This window comes from Tribolium madens, unplaced genomic scaffold (genome assembly GCF_015345945.1).
Source record: "Tribolium madens isolate multiple individuals breed KSU strain unplaced genomic scaffold, Tmad_KSU_1.1 Scaffold_71;HRSCAF=194;Tcas5.2_LG6, whole genome shotgun sequence".
Classification (NCBI taxonomy): Eukaryota; Metazoa; Arthropoda; class Insecta; order Coleoptera; family Tenebrionidae; genus Tribolium; species Tribolium madens.
The window spans coordinates 5,999,184-6,021,739 of record NW_025401041.1 but is presented as its reverse complement, the minus strand read 5'-3'; the positions used below and the strand labels follow the sequence as shown (position 1 = coordinate 6,021,739).

Below are 22,556 nucleotides of genomic sequence, written 5' to 3'. Positions count from 1 at the left end.
GGTGATTATGGTTAAATGAGTAGTTATTCAATAATTTTATTGGACTTAAGACTTATATTATAAAATTACAGTCTGAGGTTACATCTGGGTGAGCCTATACAGAATTGACATGACAGCTAGCTAACAGTTAAAAATTGTACATTACATAAATAAAAATATTGCGATATTAAAACCCAATAAAATATAAACATTCGTGTAAAAAAACACAACCGGAGTTACAAGGGAAGCACACCGACAATTCCTCATTAAAAAAAATACCTAATGGAATGTTTCAACAATCAATCAACTAACTTCCACATGAGATTTCGCTCCGACTAAATACAATCACAGAATATTTTTCTCAACCAACTATCAAATACTTGAATTGTGGATTTTTTGTTGTACCATATCTAATAAAATGTCCGAGTATTGTTCCATAATACTAACGGCCGAATTCGGCCCACCTGTTGACCCTTTCGATACTAAATCGTTCAACTTTTTAACCGTATCGGTTTGGTTAACATCAACGTTGCCATTACTTTGTTTCAATTTTTTAAAAATACATTCATGGAGGACTTTGTGTGTGTTCAAAATTGACATTTCGAGGTCTTTGACCATGTCCATTTTGGCGACGGAAGAGTTCTGGCTGGCCGGCTCGGTGTCGCTCAGTCGGTTATACAGGCCGACGACGTTATCGGCCGCCTTGGTCAGCTGCTGGATGACGTCATTGCACAACTGATGCGAAACTGAAATTTTGACAGAAACTGTGATAAAACATTTACTAAACCATGGCCTTCAACGAATATTATCTGTCCCTGTCTACAATCAATTACTGAAATTAATAAAAAAAGAACAGAATACGTAGTGAAAAAAGTAAAACAAAATACATAGACCAAGGCTTCGTCTCACGTATCAAAATATTTTCGCTCTTTCTTGTTTAACCATGGCCTACTAAATTTTAAAGGAGTGGTTCACATTCAAGAAAGAGCAAATTTAACAAAAAAAAAAATGACAGAAAATGTCATGATAAGAGTAAAACAAAAACCGTCATTGTTAAACCACGGCTTTCAGGATAATTTCTTTTTTTTGTCAAACCAAGGTCTACTAGATTTTAAACAAGTAGTTCACATTTGAAGAAAGACAGAAAGTGAAAGAATTAACTATGGCCTGTTAGACTTATTTTTTTTCTCTTACTTTCAATTGTATCAACGGAAAGATCCGAATTATCATCGTCGTTGGTAAGAGTTAACAAAATAATATCTGTCCTTGTCTACAATTAATTACTGAAATTAGTAAAAAAAAACAGAATATGTATTAAAAAAAAAAACAAAATACACATAGACCAAGACTTTGGACAATGTATCTGTCTTTGTCTAACATTCCAAAATATTTTCTCTCTTTCTTGTTTAACCACGGCCTACTAAATTTTTAAGGAGTGTTTCACATTCAAGATATTTCAAGATATAGAGAAAATTTAAATTTCCTTAGAGTCAACCTGATGAAAAAAAAAGACAGAAAATGTCATGATGGTAAAAGTAAACCACGGCTTTCAGGATCTTATTTTTTGAATAATGCTCGAAAAATATTTTCTCTTTTTTTATCAAACCAAGGTTTACTAGATTTTAAACAAGTAGTTCACATTCGAACAAAGACAGAAACTGAATTAAACGCAACAAAGTAAAAGAATTAACCATGGCCTGTTAGACTTAATTTTTTCTCTCTTACTTTCAACTGTATCAACGGAAAGATCCGAATTATCATCGTCGTTGGTAAGAGTTGAGTTAACAAAATATTGTCTGTCTCTGTCTACAATTAACTACTGAAATTAATAAAAAAAGAACAGAATATGTAGTGAAAAAAACAAAATACATAGACTAAGATTTTGGACAATGTATCTGTCTTTGTTTAACGTTCCAAAATATTTTCTATCTTTCTTGTTTAACCATGGCCTACTAAATTTTGAAGGAGTGGTTCACGTTCAAGAAAGAGAGAAAATTTAAATTTCCTTAGAGTCAATCTCACGGAAAAAAAAAGGACAGAAAATGTCATGATAAGAGTAAACCACGGCTTTCAGGATCTTACTTTTTGAATAATCCTCGAAAAATATTTTCTCTTTTTTTAGCAAACCAAGGTCTACTAGATTTTTGAACAAGTAGTTCACATTTGAAAAAAGACAGAAACTGAATTAAACGTAACAAAGTGAAAGAATTAACCATGGCCTGTTAGACTGAGTTGAGTTAACAAAATAATATCTGTCCCTGTCTGCAATTAATTACTGAAATTAATAAAAAAGAACAGAATATGTAGTAAAAAAAAAAAACAAAATACAGAGACCAAGACTTTGGACAATGTATCTGTCTTTGTCTAACGTTCCAAAATATTTTCTATCTTTCTTGTTTAACCATGGCCTACTAAATTTTAAAGGAGTGGTTCACTTTCAAGAAACAGAGAAAATTTAAATTTCCTTAGAGTCAATCTCATGAAAAAAAGGACAGAAAATGTCACGATAAGAGTAAAACAAAAACCGTCATTGTTAAATCACGGCTTTCAGGATCTTATTTTTTGAATAATGCTCGAAAAATATTTTCTCTTTTTTTGTCAAACCAAGGTCTACTAGATTTTACGAAAGACAGAAACTGAATTAAATGTGACCATTAATCATGGCCTGTTAGACTTAATTTTTTCTTTCTTACTTTCAACTGTATCAACGGAAAGATCCGAATTATCATCGTCGTTGATAAGAGTTGAGTCCAAATCGACATTAATCTTCTCAAAATGTGTGATATGCCGTCCCCCTGCAATCACACAATCAATACATACATTATTTTTCCTACTTCCTTTCTATACCTTTACTTTTCTCTTTATTATTCAAATGCCTTCGGGGTGTAACCGCCGGTGGTCCATTATAACTCATCCTATTCCTCGGCGGTACAGCCGGCTTTTGAACCACTTCCTCATCATCCGAAGTCGAGACATTATCCACACCCACTGTATTCAAATTACTCGTCGAATACGATTGTTTTTTCCGACTTTGTAACGTTTTATTATTAATTTTATTATGCGAACTGATAGTCGGTCGCATTAAACGCGAGATTTTTTTTTCACCTTCATTCTCAGAATCGGATTGGTTAAGAACACCACTTGAACGACTTCGCGTCATGGGCGGAGTATTGTTTTTCATATAGCGCGAATTGGAACGCGAGGGCGGAGCTGTAGCTTTCTTGCCTGAAACTATTGGATGGGATGAACAAAAGAGAAAGAGAGGGGGATATAAGCGCATGCGCATGCAAAACCAACCAACCCGCCTTACCTTCAATTTTATTTTTGTTCACCACTGGTTTTTGCATGCTTAAATCGCTCAAGCTGCATGATCTACGCAAACTGCTATCGGGGCTGCTCTCGTGTACATACACTGCAAACATGCAAAAAAAAAATCACCCAAAACGAAAAAAAAAAATGAAAGGGGGAGGGAAAATCATGCAGGGGAACCACCGAGCTTTCCACATCCAACATGCCGTTTTAGTCACCTTCATTGAGACGTCTCTCGACGAAACTCGGAAGACTTAAATTTCGACGTCGGAATTTAATCGGAGTCGCTTGTAGTCTAGTTAAGTCATTGTAGTAATTCGTCATCGATTCGTACATACTCGACAAGGCTCGTACTTTACCCGAACACATATTTTTTTTGAAAATATCCACCAAATTATTAATTTTGTGAATTTTACGCTGAATTTCATTGAGAATTTTAATATTTTCAAGAGCGAATTGTATAGTTTCGTATCTTTTCGTTTTATCGAACTTATCTTCGGAACAAAGATTAACCGAATCGTACAATTTCGATTCACATTCTTCAACATTGAGATTAACTTCGGTCGAAACTTTAGCCGACTTATCCAAACTGTCATACAATTCGGTTAAAATATTCGGACCTGTTTCTAGATCTTTCTCCAAATTTTTCTCTTTATAACTCAATTCGATGGTATTCTCATCGGTCACGTGACGATTATTCAACTTATTACTCTTGTAGTAATCTTCTTTTCGTACATATTCGTACGTTTTCGTTTTTCGCACTTTTGAACTATGCCTTCGGACCGCCTTTGGTGGCTTATGACAAATCTTCTCCGTGATTAAACTTTTCGTAAACAAATGACGATCCAAACTCGACGTCTCCTGATTCCGATTGGTGTTCTTCTCGAATTTTAAACTCCCCCCTACGAAATTCTTACCTCCACTCTCGTAAATTTCCACATTAAAATCGGGCTTGTTATTTAATACATTGCAAAATTTACTTCTATATTGTTGATTTTTCGTTTCAAGACTCGGTATATACATCTCATTTTTGGTATTTCGCACTTTTTGTTCCGATTCGACGAAAAATGCGACTGGTTTTTTCGCAATATTTTCAAATCGTAACAATTTCTCTTGAAACTCAGCACTGGCGTTGGTTTTTTTCGAGACGATTTCCTGCGGTGTTGGAAAATCGGTTTGTGTCTGAGATGTTCGCATTTTTCGAGGTGACGGTGGTTCTGAACCAAGATTTTTTGGTACTGAATGTGACGTCTGCATGTGTTTTTTTTGTGGTGCGAAAAGGGCTTCAAGTGGGGCCGATTTGCAATCCGAATCGTTGCTTAGTATACTCTCCATGCTGTTGCAGTAGCTTCTCGAAAAATCCTCACTCAGTATACTATCTTGACTGGTTTTAATGTTAGGATTGAGATAAAAGCTTTCAATTTTCGGAACTTCATCATAGTTTGATAATTCATTCGAAGAGACACAACGACGTGGTGGAACATCCGGTCTAATTTTTTTCGGACCAACTGACCGAAAACTATACTCTTCAAGCGAGTCTGAACTGAAATTCGCATCCTCGTCGAAACTCTTTTCGATTTGGTCGTATTTTCGGTTAAAATCATGCGAAAACTTCTCAATGTCGCTACAAATCTGTTTAAAATCCTCCCGAGTGTCGATTTTCTCAAAATCAACGAAATAACTAAAAGATTTTCGATTTGCACCATCGTCTTTTTGTTGGACAAAATCGGAAAAACTTCGTTCTTCACTCACGGGTGACACTGGTAGACTTTTATGCAACTTGTACTTAACTAGAGTTTTATCTAATTGAAGTTTTCTCGGTCTTATTAATTTATCATTATCTAATTCTAAGTTGGCAGCGTGTAAAGTGGCAGTGTTGAAGATGTGTGAAAGCTGTGACGTATTTTTGGTCACGTCTTGCATAAAACAACCGCATAGTTGTAAGTTGTTAGTATCGCCTGATGTTAGTAGATGGCGCTCTAGACATGTACAAACGTCATTACCTTGTTTTTTTGCACTTTTATCACGTTCAGGGATGTGACTCAAGTCATGAATTGATTGGCTGTACTTCAATGGAGTAGTATGACCAACCTGAAAAAAACAATATAACAAATGTCAAAAGTACCAAACTGACTCACACTTTCCAATTTCTTTTTCGTCTCAGCAATTCTTTTGTTAAGCAATTGACGTTTGAGGGCTGTTTCTGGATCACTTTTAGTCAATTTAACTGCATTTATCGCCGCCATATTGATTTCAGAACTTCGAAGAAACTTACTCGAAATGGAAGTTTTCCCAGGTGTGAGTTCGGTTTCAGCCCCTGACATACTTTCAAACGTACTTTGAAGGTACTTTTCACGTGTACCTAACTGATCTAATGATTCGGAACTAACCGAAAATAACGACATGGGATTTCGATCGGTATTTTCACCACTTGGTGTTGACGCTTCGTCATCATCATCATCCGAATCTTGACTTCCATACGTCGACGAACTTGCCTGAATGACAATTTGTGGATTCGGTCCTTTTTTCTTACGTTGTGATTTTCGTAGTTCATCTGCGTCGATATTTGTGACGGTAAATTCACTTCCACTCGCCGAATCGACTTGATTTGGGTAATACAAAGGTCGTCGATACTCGTGATCTGAATCAATATCACCATCATGAGCGGCTGATTCGAATCCAGTATCGGTATCTCCACGAGTCAAAGTGATATTTTCCATTTGGTGGGCGTTCACCTTTTTCGTAATACGACTCTCCTCCAACGAATAGAAACTTGACGCTTCGAGCGGATGCTCCGCCCTTTGTGCCCACCTTCCTTTCGGCACGGCAACGTTACGTACACTTGGGGCGTGACTTGCTTCCTCATTCAATTGTTTCTTTGCCCATTGTGGCAATTGACCGATACTAAACCTATGACACTTGATTAAAGTTTGGCTCCACCTATAACAACACGCCCACTTACCGGTACCTGGCATCTGATTCGTTGTCGTACAAATCCCCACTCTCGTTCAAAATATCACTATCGAGTGTTTTACCTTGTCTCATGGCCTGCTGACTGAGACGTGCATGCATGGTTACGACCATATCATGGGGGACTTTCCATACGAAAATACAACCATCACCACTCGCCGAAATGAGTCGACGACAGTCATTGGTGAATCGTAGACCAGTTGCAAGTTCCGAATGCCCACACATTGTTGCCATACACTCACCCGAATAGTAATCATAGACTGAAAGTGACTTATCGGTACACGAAGTGGCCAAATAGATACCAGACCGATCCAAGACCACTTTAATCAAAGTACCATCGTCTCCGGTACTTCCCTTGAAACTTTTCGTGTGTTTCCCCGTATTTACGCTATAGATGCGTACATTTCGGTCCTGGCAAGCCGTAAGGACGTGTTTCTGACCGGCATCCACCTCCATATCATAGAGTGTGGTTTTACCAGTGGCGTGGTGATCGCGTGCGAATTGGGGTTTGCCTCCCGACTCGCTCAAAGACCGAAAAATGAGCGACTTATCAGCCCCACAAGACACCATTTGAATGTTTCTCTGATTGGTTAAAAATCGCACAGCTGTGATAGACGACGAATGATCATCGAGAGTTTGTAAAAATTCGTAACCGTGTCGGACATCAAAAACGTGCAAAAGTCGATCACGACTTGCACTCGACATCAAATTCAAATCCGATTCAACACCACAATACTCCAAACACAGTACTTCGGCATCGTGTGCTTCAATTTTGTACATTTCGCGCATTTTCGTCGTTTCGTGGATACGAATATTACCCGAACGGTCACCCGAAGCTAGATGTTTACCGTCGGGACTTACCCGAATACATCGGACGCCATTACGGCCATCATAACTCGTCTCTTGTTGTTTATCACTGTTACCAGTTGATAAATCTAAATCTTTGATATATGATAAATCTTTATCGACATAGACAACTTTCAAGAGTTCGTTACTATAGACATTAGGTCGGTACATCCCATTGGCGTTACGTTCGGTGAGTTTATCCAATGACCATACGCGGATTGTATCGTCGGAGCTGCACGTAAGAAAAGAGCCAGGTGGGAGGGGACTATTGGGCGGGGCCATCTCCACGCCCCAGATACAAGCCGAATGGTAGAGAAACGAATACGATTTCCCCACCCTTTTTATATTAAACACATCCCATACGTATATAGAGTGATCGTTATAAATACTGGTTAGTTTGTGATTAGTTTCGTTGTAGGTTAATGCTACGGCATCGGGGTATTTGGCGTCGGGGGGCGGCGATGCCATGTGACTACAAAACATAATCAACCAATCATCTTTAAGGATTTCAAACTCACCTTATACTCGTACCCTGACTAACATCGACGCCCAAATAATGCGTCCGTGGGAGCGTCGTAATAAACCTGAGGGTGGCAGGGTCGAAACATCTTATTATACCTTCGGCACAGCCGACAAATATGTAATTTTCACCTACAGTTATACAATTGGCACGTGTTGTCTAAAATTTACACTTGAAAAAAAAAGTTAAATTTGAGATTGTGAACCTACCCTTAATTCTACCCATTTATCTAAAAGTCTTCGATTGTTGAATTCACACAAAAGACCCGATCTAGTGATAGCATAAGTACTATCACCGGATTGAGCCTTGCCGCAAGCGACATCACAGAAATAATTGTTTCGTTGTTCGCCCAAAATGGCCGAACGACCCATCAGAGGCACCGCCTCCTTGTACTAAAAACCACAAAAAAAGTCAAGAACGTCGTCTCCTGACTCAAAAGAACCGTTTTTCCAAAAAAAAATAAGCATTTCGTAGAAAAAATTTGATTCACCCTGTATACGATATATATACGATATAAATGGTCAAATAAAATTTTTTTGAGAACATTTCGATGATTCCGGAAGTACCATTTGACAAAATCGGTCGCTCTTCAATAATCAAAATTATACAAGGTGAATCAAAAAGATTGTCGCTTTCATAAAAGTCGACAAAAAATTATAAAATCCATCACTTCGCACCCACCTTTGACTTCCCGTATTCCAAAAACCAAAATTTAACATGTCTATTCCCCACTGTAACGAAATAGCTGCCATTTTCGGCAAACGCCACCGCTTTTACTTTCGTGCTCACTTTATTACTGGCTACTTTAATGTTATTTTTCCAATCCCATACGTTGACAATCATATCATGTTGTGTCCCAATACTGACTACGTATTTTCCCGATGGTGAAAAAGCAACACAATTAACGCCAAATTTGTGACCAATAAATTCTGCCACTTGTTGAGGTTGTGGTGAAAGACCTGGATGACTGGGAATTGGATCGGAATAAAGATCCCAGACACGGACGGCCGGTTGGTGACCACATTCGCCTAAAATTCCATACGTCACGTGACATAAAAAAAAATTGAAATTGGTCCACCTGTCACAATGTAACGGCCGCATGACGAAAAGGCCAGACATGTTATGGTTTTGCGACTGGAGTTGATGATGTGGTGCTGCTCCTCGGTTTTGGTGTTGAAGAGGACGACGGTACATCTACATTTTGAGACACATTGTATATTTGAGAAGGCAATTTTCTCTAATGCATTTTATTATGTATATAGATTTCAGAGCTTCGAAACAGTGTATACAGGGTGAGAATATATTTAAAACATTAAATACAGGGAGTCTGGAAAGTTGCGCACCTCCATGACACTGTATCATCGGGCGATGCCCTAGACAAAAAAAAATGTCAAAAAAATCTATCTATAAAAATTTTGAAGTTATGAGAGTTTAAATTTTGCACTTTGACTCCTTTTATTTCTATTGGAAAAATAATTTTCCAAGTTTTTGTAACTCTGTTTAGTGTTATTTGTGGCTTCTATTGGCAAAATGTTTGTACTTTTAATAAATGATTAAAAAAAAACATTTACAAGATCATCAGTATCATTAAATAGACATAAAAAAATTTCAAATGTCAAAATTTTTTGACAATTAGAATTTTTTTAACATTTTTTCGTTACTCTGGGGGACTCCACAATTACTCCCTTTCAAGATCCTGTATTTAAAAAACTACAAAATGAGTTTCGAAATGTTTTAGCTTTAGTTAATTGCAGATTTTGATCACTTCTAGTTGACACCCTGTATAACAAATAAATACGATAGAGTCACCCTGTATACAAAACAGTCTCCTAGATTATAACAATGTCAGGGCCGCCTTTAATTTGTTAAATCGTTTGAAAAGACTTGAATCACGTTCGAACGATAAACCACAATTTTTTAATACTTTTGTTGCAATTTTCAGCATTTTATCTCATTGTTTGCTCCATTTTTTTTTATTTAGCATTGAATAGCGACTGAAACTGTAATATTTCAAATGGAAAATCAATATTTGACTTGAATTTTGTTGTCTCTGAGAGAAAATCAGAGATATTGTAACAAATAACGAGAAAACTCGTTATTTTATTATGTCGTAAAGATTGAAGTGGCTGTTAATCACAAGTTTTCTTTGTTTTTCTTTAATTTAAGAAAGTTTCCCGTACTTGACACAAAAATTGATGTGAAAATAATCTTATTTGTAAATGCAATTCTGTTTAAATTGAACGAAAAGTGAGTGTTTTGTGCAATTTTGTAAATTGTTGGTTTGTAAATTGTTGACTCCAACTTTCACTAAATATTTTAAATGTTAGAGTAACGAGTCACTATTTGAATATTTGAATATCTTGACATAACGAGAAAATTTAACAGTTTCCTGTAGTTTTATTATTTCAAGCATTGCCAACTTCAACTATTTTTTCAAATGTAAAAGTCAGTTTTTCCCCTGATAAAGCCACTCGTCTCAATAATTCACTTAAAAACTATGAAAACGCTTCTAAACGTTCCGCTAGCTTGGTAGAAATTTTTCTCATCTCGAAGCATGACGTTTCACTCATTCAAAATTGATAGAACCTTCCATTTCCTAACAAGGAAACTCGTCTCATTCCCTTGATAATTGACACAGAAAACCTTTCCGACTTTAATAAGCCTTCGTTAAACTCCCAGCAGGTATTTAGAAAAAAATTACTGGTTGCCTAGAGTGATGATGCGACCTTATCTAATTTCACTTCGTTAATACGATTTATTATTCTCATAATTACCACGGATGGACCTTCTTTTTAATTGCGGTGAAAATCGAAAGCATTTACAACAACTCCTCTTAATCCTTCAAGGATGAAGAATTTTTCGACTTTTATTCGCAAACAATTACTTACATAACGATTATTTATAGGTGTTTATGATTTGTTGTTTGTTTTGCAAGTTAATTGACAATTTTTGATTGAAAAAAAAACGTTTTTCAAGCACAAATACACAAAAATCTATCACAATTCAAATATTGACAATACGCTTACTAAATTTAGTCAAATATGCAATGAAAATATTGACAAATAGTGAGATAATATCGAAAAATATTTACTCGTTTCTCTTTCTCAATTTTTACCCTGGACTATTTTAGGTTTCGAAAAAATACAGGTGCTCCAGAACTCGCGCCCCGGAGAAAAATGTCATGTAAAGTGAGATTCCAAGAACATGGAAAAATGTTTTCTATCTATATACCTTGTTTATTTTTCAATTGATTTGTTTATGATTTTTTCGATAAAAATTCGCAAAAAATAATCGCCAACGCTGCAAACAAATGATTTATTGTTACTGTGCGAGGCGGAGGCGAGTCTAAAAAACACCACATTTTCCAAATTCCTCATTTTTTAACACGTGAAAATAATACTGGGTTTCGCAATTGCTCTCAAATGCTGTTTCGAAAGTTATTTTGGAAGTATTTGGAATTATAAAAATTATGTTGGGATTGTATATGGAATTACTTACTAGAATTATTTGTAAAATACTGAAATTTTTCTTGAATTGCTGAGGGATTTTTTTTAAACTACTGATAGAATACTTTTTGGAATTTTCGGAGATAATTTCTTTGGAAAATTTTGAATTAAAGTAAGTAAAAACACGTAAAAAAATAAGAAAAAAAAAACGTAAGCGTAAGCATATAAAAAATAAGAAACGTAAGAGCGTAATTACGTAACAGTATCAAAGTAGACAAAATATTAATTAATATATAATTAATTTTTATCTCGTATACAGGGTGCACCAGAACTCGCGCCCCAGGGAAAATTTTCAAGTAAGGTATCAGGAACATGGAAAAAATGTTAAAAACATTTTATCTATAAAAATTTGGAAGTTATGAGAGTTTAAATTTTGCACTTTGACTCTATTTATTTCTGTTGGAGAAATAATTTTCCAAGTTTTTTTTTTGCTACAGGCTATTAGAAGAGGAAAAAAGAAAGCTGTACCTTAAATTTTATTTTTGTTTAATGTTATTTGTGGATTTTATTAGCAAAATTTTTGTACCTTTACTAAATAATTATAAAAAAACATATACAAGGTCATCAGTATAATTTTTTTAATCAAAATTTTTTGACAGATCTTACTGGAAATTTTCCTCTGAGGCGCGGGTTCTGACCCACCCTGTATAAAATTAGTTTCTTGTTAAGTCGGAAAGCGACTTTTTCGCCCTATAGGAAAAAAGCCCACTTACCCTGCAGGATATGCGATAGTTCCGTCGTTGTCCGAGGCCAAAGCTGCATTACTCGAAACGGTCACTCCTAACACCTTCTCCAATTTAATCTGCAACGAAATAATAAATAGCAGAATTCCATAACACACCTCAATAATTTATATCCCGAATTGCCCCCATTTTCAACGTAAAATATCACCCACGAAGCGTTAGATTGGCCGTGACCAAGTCGCTCAGAGATTAATATCAATAGAAAGCGTTTTAATTAATCAGAAATTATTATGATTGTGTTAAATCGACTTTGCAAGGACGAAACAGGTTTAAACACTCCAAAACGAGATGATAATTGATTACAGGTGAACGAAAACAAAGCGGAAATCGTTGATAATGTACGAAAATTGACTTTCTAGTGAAAGAAGAGATGCATTCGAGATTTTTTGCACGACTCGGACTCTCACTGTACGGTCACGGACCTATTTCCCTATTTTAATCCCGAAAAATCTTATTCAAAAAAAAATAATAAAAATAAACACATTTTTGCAAACTATTTCCGGCTCTGCTATATAAGTATATCGACTACAAGTATGGTTTACAAGGCAGCCTTGCGTATCTCAAAGTATTTTATTTCTATGACCTTGTTTATTTTTCAAATGATTTGTTTATGATTTTTTCGATAAAAATTCGCAAAAAATAATCGCCAACGCTGCAAACAAATGATTTATTGTTACTGTGCGAGACGGAGGCGAGTCTAAAAAACACCACATTTTCCAAATTCCTCATTTTTAAACACGTGAAAATAATATTGGGCTTCGCAATTGCCCTCAAATGCTGTTTCTTGCGATTTCTATTTGCAATAATATTTTTATACAAGCTTTAGCAAAAAATTAAAAATAGGTCATTTTATTACTTATGATTACTCATAATTATGCCAAAAACGAGGAGCCGTTGACTCTGGAATTGTACAATTTTTAGAAATTTAATCGAAAATTATTTAGAAGTATTTGGAATTATAAAAAATATGTTGGAATAATTGTATGGAATTACGTACTAGAATTATTTGTAAACTATTGAAATTCTTCTTGAATTGCTGATGGATTTTTAAAAAAACTACTGATAGAATTCTTTTTGGAATTTTCGGAGATAATTTCTTTTGAAAATTTTGAATTAGTGTAAGTATTTTACACATTTTTTTTTAAGTTAACGGTCCCTCAAATAATGTCTAGGTAGTATGTAATCATGAGATACAAATTTTTAATCAAAATTAACTCATAAGTAAAAACACGTAAAAAAAATGAAAAAAAAACGAAGCGTAAGCATATAAAAAATAAGAAACATAAGAGCGTAATTACGTAACAGTATCAAAGGAAACAAAATATAATTTTTATCTCGTATATAGTGGCCATTATATACCCAAATGATTATAAAACTCGCGCTCTGCTCGTTGTATAAACTATATTTTTGTAAATAATATTAGAATAATAATGTATCTTTTTATTTTATCACACAAGTTCTGAAATTTTCCTTTGACTAAAATCATTGTGAAATATGTGACAAGTTCTATTATTCCAGAACCGGATTCAATATTTTCAATATGAATTTGGGATTATAAACCTAAAGACGTAGAAAAATCTAATTTAGAATTAGAGAAAATATTTTGGAATTACAAGAATTAATTTGTAATTATAGGAATTAATCTAAAAACAATGAAAATACCGATGAATTATTGAAATTACTGAAATTATCTGATTACTGAAATTCTTTTTAGAATTATCGGCGTTTTTTAGTAAACTACGTTCAATTTTTTATGCTATAAGAATTAATTTGGAATTACAAGAATTATATTATTTAGGAATTATGAAAATTAAATAGAATTTCGATGGATTATTGAAATTTAGATGAATTTTTTTTGGAATTGGAATTAGTTGTACACATTTCTTTCAAGTTAACGGCCCCTCGCCAAAAAAATAATAGTTATTTTACTATTCGACTCGGCATGCGCCTCGTTTTGATTTTTTTTAAATGTACTTTTTATACTCGAGAGATTTTTTTTAACCACTAAACTCGGCTTACGCCTTGCCGAACAATGTTTTTCAGTATAATTTCTTTACAATAACATTTTTATATACAAAGTTTAACAAAAAATAAATCATTTTATTACTTTTTATTATACACTCGCATTACGCCTCGCCTGTTTTTCAAACTTGCAATAATATTTTTCTACCAGATTTAATAACAGCCTTGCGTATGTAAAGTATTATTTCATTCCGGACAAGGCGAAGCCGAGTCTGTAAACATGAATCGAAAATATTTTCCCAATTTTGTCTTTTTTTCCTACCAAATTGGGAACAAACACCTAAAAACATGGAAATTTAAAAACGCAAGTCGACATAAAAACAAAACGAAAGGAGCACACGTGAAAATAATCGGTTTCGCAATTGCTCTTATTTAGAGAGACGATGAGAATTTGAATTTAAAATTGGAATTGTATAACAACATATGTTGTTATTTTACCGGAATTTGGTAAAATTAAATAATAATAATTTTGAAAGTCTAATTTATTTATAACCGGTATGTAAAGGTAGGTACATCTCGGTGAAACCTTGTACGACGTGTCAAGGTCACAGATAATGTAAATTACACCACAAGAGTATTATAGCGCCCACGTTTGTTTACTTTTGAATTTTTTCGAAACTGATATCGAACTCAAATCTGTCACAAAAATATGGATAAAGGCTAAACAAATAATCTGACGCAATTTAAGGCGACGAATATTTCGCGTTTAGGTGAAAACTTTACGAAACAATCGGTGAAAAGAATCACACGTGCTTGTTTTTTCTTCGTTTTTATCGTATTGTTATACTTTTATAACGTTTTAAAGTCTTTCAACGTCATTAAATATAATATAAATGCCGTTACGCACTAATAAAATGCATGTAAATAGCTTTTGCCGCAACGATCCATCAATTAACGATAAGATTTCGATCTTGAATTCGATTATCGAAATTTTGAATTTCTAGAGTGAAAGGTGTGACCATTAATGGGCCATTTAAACACTCATTTCACTCTATTTTTCTTAAAAAAACACGATCAATTAATGCAAATTGTATGTAACAAACACCGTTTCTGCACCAAAGAAAATCTAATATGCAACGGACTGATAATTTAAATAATTATAACACTAAAAATATTAATATACAGTGTGTTTATAATACCACCTGGCTCATATATTTACATAAACACCTGCATTTATGACGCCATTGCTATTTATCGCTCACCGAAATGCAATATGTGGGTGGATCGAAGTGACCATAGAACGATATTATTAAAAACCCACACTCAAATAAATTGATAGTAATTTTCTAATTGACGAAAATTAATTGAAATTTTCGGGAAAAGTATCGAACGACGTGTGTGTGTTAATAATAGTAGTCACAGATTTGCATTTTTTGTGGGCCGAAAATGACCTACAACTACGCAAAAAATGATTTAATCAATATCATTACATAATATAGATTTAGGAGAGGTCAAACCATGCACCACCCTGTATAATAATCAATTTTTCATCAATCATAATCAAAATTAAATCAGTATCGACGTTATTAATAACGGATAAACTAGCGTACCTAATATTGGGAGGTGCAAAAATTTAAATTAATTATACAGAGTGAACAAAAAAAATTGTACACTCTTCAACTATAGAGGAATTCCTGATAACATATCTCTATTAAAAATAGACGTCTCATTGTCTCAAAAGTGAAACTACAGATAAGAACAAGTAAAAGTAATCAATGTTAAGTACAAGGTAACACCGTTGAATTCTCTTTTTCGACTTGTTTCACTTTTTTTAGTAAATAATTGTGCAATTCTTAGATACGTACTTCATTCCTGCATAATAATAACGTCTCGCATTCATTTACATATGAAATTCTAAAACATTTCAATGGGACCCAAATCGGGGTGATTTAGTATCACCCGAGCAAAATTTCAATTGCAAAAAGCTAAAATTATCATTAATGGGCGCGGTTATAACCCACCAAAAAATCAAATTAGTGAAGGTTAATTCCCAAGATATTGATCTTTGAAGAAGGGAAAAAAATTAATTAAACACTTTAAAATTATTAAAACACCTACAGTTGGTCGATTTTTGTTAAATCATTAATTTTGTTATTATTAGCGGCGGCCATTTTTCTTTTTACCTTATAAGTACAGATAATTTCCTTTTCTATAATCGGCGATGAATTCCTGGGCATCATTTCGAAACGATTTTTTTTTACAAACCGACCTGAAAACATAACATTGGTCCCTTAACAGACCCTTGCGGTACCCCTCTCTATTATATAACGCTTTATTTTTTTGTTCGAATTTAAGACACCTGAGGCAAGGCCATCATCACCATACCTGTTGCAGATTCATCTCTGGGTCACATTGACACACACACACGCGAAACCGACGTCATCTACGTATGACAGATACGTCTCTTCGGGTGTTGTGGTGCAGACTGAAGAGTGTAGCACTAGGTGCAAGTGCGGACCCCTCTCTCTATACTCTCTCACTCTTTCATATATACGGTCACTCTATGAGAGAGGTTTTTCCTATTCAATGTTAGGTACATCCTGTGACGGTCGCGAAACACCAAAATGGTCATCGATGGACGTCTTCGTCGACGCATACGTAATTTTCAAGATGGAAACGATCGATCCAAAAGCTTAACGAGATTCCGATGAGGGGCTTTAATGCGATTAGCACGCATACAGGGTGTGGCAAGAATTGAACTCAACTTATACAGAGTGTTTTCTAAATATTGCAAAAAAAATATATTCTACATCGACACAGTGATGTGCCCATACGCACGCCAATGGTGAGGATAAAAATAAAGTAAGTGTAGGAAAATGACTTACAATGATTTACAAAGCCTGTAAAAAACCCCAAGTGGTTTCGGAGAAAATGTAGATTTTCATTTTTATCATGAAACTTCATCATCCTGTATATGCATAACAAAACTTTATAAGACTATCATTTATTTGACAATTTAGTGTTATTTTTCAAGGTAGAATATGTGATTGTGATTTTTCACATTTTAAAAAAACATCCTGTATAAGAGTATACAGTGTGTACCATAAATAAGTGTATCGTTTTCGAAGTTGCACCACATCTTCCTAAGAATGTATACTAGATGTAGCAAAAATTGTAAACCCTCAAGAAAAAATTAGATACTAATTGTAAATTTAATTATTCTCAAATTTGATATCAAAATATACCGTTTTTATATAAAAAAAAATTGAAATTGTCAATCACTCGACTCGACTTACGCCTCCCTTCACTATTTTTCGGACCTACATTCTTAATATTCTATGAAAGATTTAACAAAAATAAGCAATTTATTATTGAACAGAAATAAAACTTGTTGATTGTTCAACTCGGCTTACGCCTCGTCTTGCTATTTATCAATCCTACATTCTTTACAATAATATTTTACGACAAATTTAGCTCAATTTAAGTATTTTTTTTTTCACTTAATTATTCGCCTCAGCATGGGCTTCGTTTAGCTTAAAAATTCTACTTTCAAAAAAAATTTTTTTTTTTTTAAGTTGTGGGATTTTTTTATTACGCGACTCGGCTTATATAAGGTGTCCGTCAAAAAAAATCTATCTATAAAAATTTTGTAATTATGAAATTAGGAAAATTATTAACAAATTTTTTGTACTTTTATTACTACTTTTAATAATTAAAAAAAAACAAATACAAGATCATCAGTATCATTAAATACAGGGTGCGCCAGAACTCGCGCCCCAGAGAAAAATGCCATATAAGGTAAGATACCAAAAACATGGAAAAAATGTTAAAAAAAAAATTTCGAAGATATGAGAGTTTATAATTTCCACTTTGACTCTATTTATTTCTGTTGAAAAAATAATTTTCCAAGTTTTTAAACCAAATACAAGATCATCAGTATCATTAAATAGACATAGATAGAATTTTTTAAACATTTTTTCCATGTTCCTGGTATCTTATCTTACTGCAAATTTTCCTCTAGGGCGCGAATTCTGTTGCACCCTGTATACATAAAAAAATGTCAAATGTCAAAAAACAAATGTCTAAATTTTTTGACAGATAGGATTTTTTAAACATTTTTTCAGTACTCTAGGCGACTACCCAATTATTCCCTTTCAAGGAGGTGCCCGACTTTAAATTTAAAAAAAAAATTTTTTTACTACTCGATTCGTTTTGTTGAATTAATTTTTGTTTCCAATTTTTATACTTTACTTGGCAAATCTGATTTTATAAAAAAAAAACATAATTTATTTCATTTAAATTTTGACAATTTTTGGGAAGCGCAGTTTACAAAATTAATAACCGAAGAAAAAAATAATCAGCAGTTTTCAGAAAAGATTTCTTTTATTTCCTTATATTTATTTTTTCCTTTTCTCCGGCTCAAAATATACAGGATGTACCAAAAACGTTTAACCCGATTTTTTGTGCGAATGTAAAAAATCCGATATACCCTGTGACCAAAAAAAAAACAATTGTTGGCGACGTTTTTGTGCAATTGAATGGGCGGAACTCGAGACAATGATACATTTACGACCGGTGGAATATTAATATGAAATGATTGGTTCGTGGAAACGTAAAAAATGCGTTGTCTCGAGATAGAAATAAGAAAAATTTTCGTTATTATTATTAATTATTATGATTTACGACCTCGCCTCTCGCATTTTCTACGCACACGCGATGTTATAAATCTCAATGATTATAAATACCAGTTGCATTTTATAATTCGACTTGTAACAAGTAGTATAAAATGACAACGCTTTTAATGATCATTTTTTCTGCTAGACTTTTTCTCATTATCATACAATTATAAACTTTTAAATGAAACGACAAGCAATTTTTTTGTTACTGTGTATTCACATAATTAGCATTTACGTAATTGGGCTTTTAATAGAAAAAAAAAGTATGCAACTCGGGTGATCCACACTGTATACTCTACACAATTAGAGCATTTCACGCGATAACAACCACGTTAATTACCGTTAAACCGATAAAACCTTTATCATGTATGTAGTGTATTGACTTTTAACCTAAACAAAATAAATACTAGGCAACCATTAATACACTAAACTCACCCTATCGGTTATCCTCTCTTCCGTTTTCCCCCTTTTGAGCGATGGTGCCCTTATCACTTTTCCTGTACCCTTGACTCCGTAATCTTCCATTGGTTTTACTTACACGAAACACATACACACTTTTTTTCACATATTCACTTGGACTCTGGCAACATACAAAAAACAATTATCAATTTCGTGACGTCATCAAGGCTGATTACTTGAGAAATAACCAAAGTTGGTAATAAACGGAAGCGGAAATGCAATTTTATTGTGCGGATTGAGGTCAAAGACTGTTTTTTTTTTGGCGCGCTTTTGTGGCAGAAAAACAAATGTTTGCCCGACTTGATTAATTAAGGTCGATTTTTGTCAATAATTACACAAAATCAGAGTTTTTATAAATAAAACGCGTTTGATTTTTGGTCTAAAAAAATACTTGATGAATCGGAAAATATAGGCAATTGAAAAAATGTAAAAAATCTCAAAAACACCTCCCTTCAAATACATTTATAAAATACAGGGTGTTAAAAAAAGATTGTAAATTATTTCAGGAGGTAATAGTATGGACCAAAACAAACAAAAAAGTTTTAATAAACATGGGTCCGCAAAGTAATGGTTTCGCAGATATAGAAAATTATGCGTTTTTTGAAACATTTATTTGCAATCTGTTCAAACAAAAAAGATAAGCTTCTAGTAATAATTCTAGAAATTTTCACACCCTGTCTATCCTTTTGTTAATCGAAAACTTATTTGTTGAACTTTTTAATTACTGAATGACTAAAACATTTTTTTGACCAATTTATTCTAATTGGAATAGCACCATCCAGTGGTGGGTCATAGCCATCACGATTCTTTTTTTTCCTTGTCATTGACGTCTAATAAAACATTTATTTCTAATTTTTAATAAGTATTCGGCCAAAAAAAATAATACAAATCTTGTGTTAATCTTTTACAGGGTTCAATTATTAACACACTCGGTTACACGTTGTGTGTCAAATTAATTTCGTCCTGTCAAATGTCAGTTACCACACGCGTATGTAAATAATTATTTTATTACGATTTTGTTTAAAAAGTGAAAAAAATAAAGTCCCCGCGAATCGTTTTAAGCCATACAGGGTGTTTTACTCCATACCACGTCTTATTTTTAGTGCCACCACCCTATATATTTATTTAAATTTACAGAATGACTAACAAACAGCCCAAAAGTTGATATTTTAAAAATTTATTGCCAGTTTTTGTAAAATGTTGATTAGAAAAAATAATTCTCACGTTTCCTTTTCCATTGTTCTTCCGAGATCTTTTTTTTCCTTGTCATTGACGTCTAATAAAACATTTATTTCTAATTTTTTAATAAGTCTTCGGTCAAAAAAATTAATACAAATCTTGTGTTAATCTTTTACAGGGTTCAATTATTAACACACTCGGTTACACGTTGTGTGTCAAATTAATTTCGTCCTGTCAAATGTCAGTTACCACACGCGTATGTAAATAATTATTTTATTACGATTTTGTTTAAAAAGTGAAAAAAATAAAGTCCCCGCGAATCGTTTTAAGCCATACAGGGTGTTTTCCTCCATACCACATGTTATTTTTAGTGGTTTTCACTCTATACAGGGTGCGCCAGAACTAGCGCCCCAGAGAAAATTTTCAAGTAAGGTAAGATACCAGGAACATAAAAAAAATGTTTAAAAAATTCTATCTGTCAAAAAATTTTGACATTTGACATTTTTTTATATCTATTTAATGATACTGATGATCTTGTTTATGTTTTTTTTACAATTATTTAGTAAAAGGACAAAAATTTTGCCAATAAAAGCCACAAATAACATTGAACAGAGTTACAATTTAGGATACTGTTTCCTTGTTTCCTCTTTTAATAGCCTATAGCAAAAAAACTTTGAAAATTATTTTTTCAATAGAAATAAATAGAGTCAAAGTACAAACTTTAAACCCTCATAACTTCGAAATTTTTATAGATAAAATTTTTTTAACATTTTTTCCATGTTCCTGGTATCTTACCTTATATGGCATTTTTTCCCTGGAGGGCGAGTTCTGGCGCACCCTGTATATTTATTAAATTTACAGAATGACTAACAAAYAGCCCAAAAGTTGATATTTTTAAAATTTATAGCCAGTTTTTGTAGAATTTTGATAAGAAAAAATTAATTCTCTCGTTTCCTTTTCCATTGTTCTTCGAGATAGGAAAAGATTGTCTCGTAAGCAGTTTTATAAATCGATTCAAGATAAAGCTATGAAAAAATTTAATAAGTTTTTGTTCCTAAAACACATTCTTTCGTATCTGAGACTTTATTTGTTTACGGTTTGCTAATAGTACAAGAAAATATTGAATCATACAAAAACACAGTAAATTGTAACATTGTAACATTATCTTATCGATGGCATTTTTCCACCAACCTTAATTTTTTCTTTGTTTAAACTGAAGGTAACCACATACACTTCCGTATTACTTAAACAAACAGTTCGTTAAACTGCTAACAAAAATATACTTGAACCGAAAGTTGTTTTAATTTTAATCAAGATCAAAAGTAATTATAAAATCTATTCTAGTTCAAGTTCCTCGATAACCTTTATTCAGACAATGCTGAGAAATTCTTTGATTTTATATTTTATAAGAATAAAGAATATTGCTCCAATAAAATTTTCCATAGATAATTAAAACAAAAAAGCCACTTGTTGTGCCAGATTTGGCACATTTTCCTACTTAGCAACAATTTTATTACTTCGCAAACAAGACTATTCCGACACTCCTTATTTTGCTCGTCTCAAATTAATTTTAAAAGAGAGAAAGTCAAAATATTTGCTGTGTCACTTGTGGTAAAACTCGACAATTTTATCAAAGATAATCTAACAATCTTGACTTTGATCTAAAAAAAACTACAAACAATCCTATTAAGTGTTATTATTACATAATTACACAAAATACGACATTTCTGGGTAAAAACCGGTCAACCCGTTTCGTAACGGACCATTCCACCATCAAGATTCATCTATGAGAAATGTCTAGCTTGACCGAGCACTCTGAATGCCGGAAGACAAGACCAAAAAACGCTCACCGAACGGTTTTGTGTTTATTTACGGCCAAACACCCCAACACACCCTCAAGGGGTGCAAACATGCAAAACCAAGGTAGGGCCTAATGGGGTAAAAACACAAAACAAGCTTTAAGGAGTTGAAATTTCAAAGGTGGGCTTTACACCAAAAAAGACGATAATCGTCTCCAAAGGGCAGAGGGCAAGAAAAAGCCCAATTAAAATGTCAAAAAAAACTAACCTAGCAAAAACAAAACAACAGTAACGAATTGAATAATCATGACATGATTTGATAAGTGTGGTATTTTCATTGTGTTTTAATTCTATTTTTAATTTATTTACACACTTACCAATTTCAATTTGAATTAAACACTTTAAAATTAGAAACACTTTTCACTTAATATTAGAGACGACGCCATATTGGGAACTGTGTTATAATTCATGACACGTTACTTGCTACGAAATATACACAAGTGATTGTTTGAATTTTAATCGTTTTATTGGCTGCGACGTCATTGTTATCATTTCGAACATTGTATCGCTCGCTTATCATGACTGATAACAATTGATAACAGTACTAG

General features: G+C 33.4%; 1 protein-coding gene across 4 annotated transcripts; it reads right to left on the bottom strand.

The window, feature by feature from the left end:
• Positions 1-20: 20 nt before the first annotated feature.
• On the bottom strand, positions 21-22,548 carry LOC123009406 (mitogen-activated protein kinase-binding protein 1). Of its 4 annotated transcripts, none has more exons than XM_044405693.1 (14): positions 22,326-22,543; positions 18,947-19,091; positions 11,844-11,932; positions 8,703-8,818; positions 8,306-8,652; positions 7,834-8,016; positions 7,623-7,783; positions 6,251-7,576; positions 5,427-6,198; positions 5,292-5,379; positions 3,290-3,391; positions 2,827-3,210; positions 2,673-2,774; positions 21-725 (listed from the first exon to the last, which is right to left on the bottom strand). In XM_044405693.1, the coding sequence occupies exons 2-14, from the start codon at positions 19,034-19,036 to the stop codon at positions 352-354; spliced, it is 4,134 nt and encodes a 1,377-aa protein (XP_044261628.1). In that variant the 5' UTR covers positions 19,037-19,091; positions 22,326-22,543; the 3' UTR covers positions 21-351. The 4 variants fall into 4 exon arrangements, with proteins under 4 accessions (XP_044261628.1, XP_044261629.1, XP_044261632.1 ...); XM_044405694.1 differs by lacking the exons at positions 18,947-19,091; positions 22,326-22,543 and adding exons at positions 16,019-16,104; positions 16,221-16,347; XM_044405697.1 differs by lacking the exon at positions 3,290-3,391 and having other exon boundaries at positions 22,326-22,548.
• Between the last annotated feature and the right edge of the window lie 8 nt (positions 22,549-22,556).

Bases quoted from the DNA above. Each gene is read 5' to 3' on its own strand.
- LOC123009406 (XM_044405693.1), bottom strand. From the start codon at position 19,036: ATGGAAGATTACGGAGTCAAGGGTACAGGAAAAGTGATAAGGGCACCA. The intron at 5,380-5,426 runs GTGAGTCAGTTT...TGTTTTTTTCAG, and splicing joins CGAAAAAGAAATTGGAAAGT to GTTGGTCATACTACTCCATT. The intron at 2,775-2,826 runs GTATAGAAAGGA...GTGTGATTGCAG, and splicing joins TAATAAAGAGAAAAGTAAAG to GGGGACGGCATATCACACAT.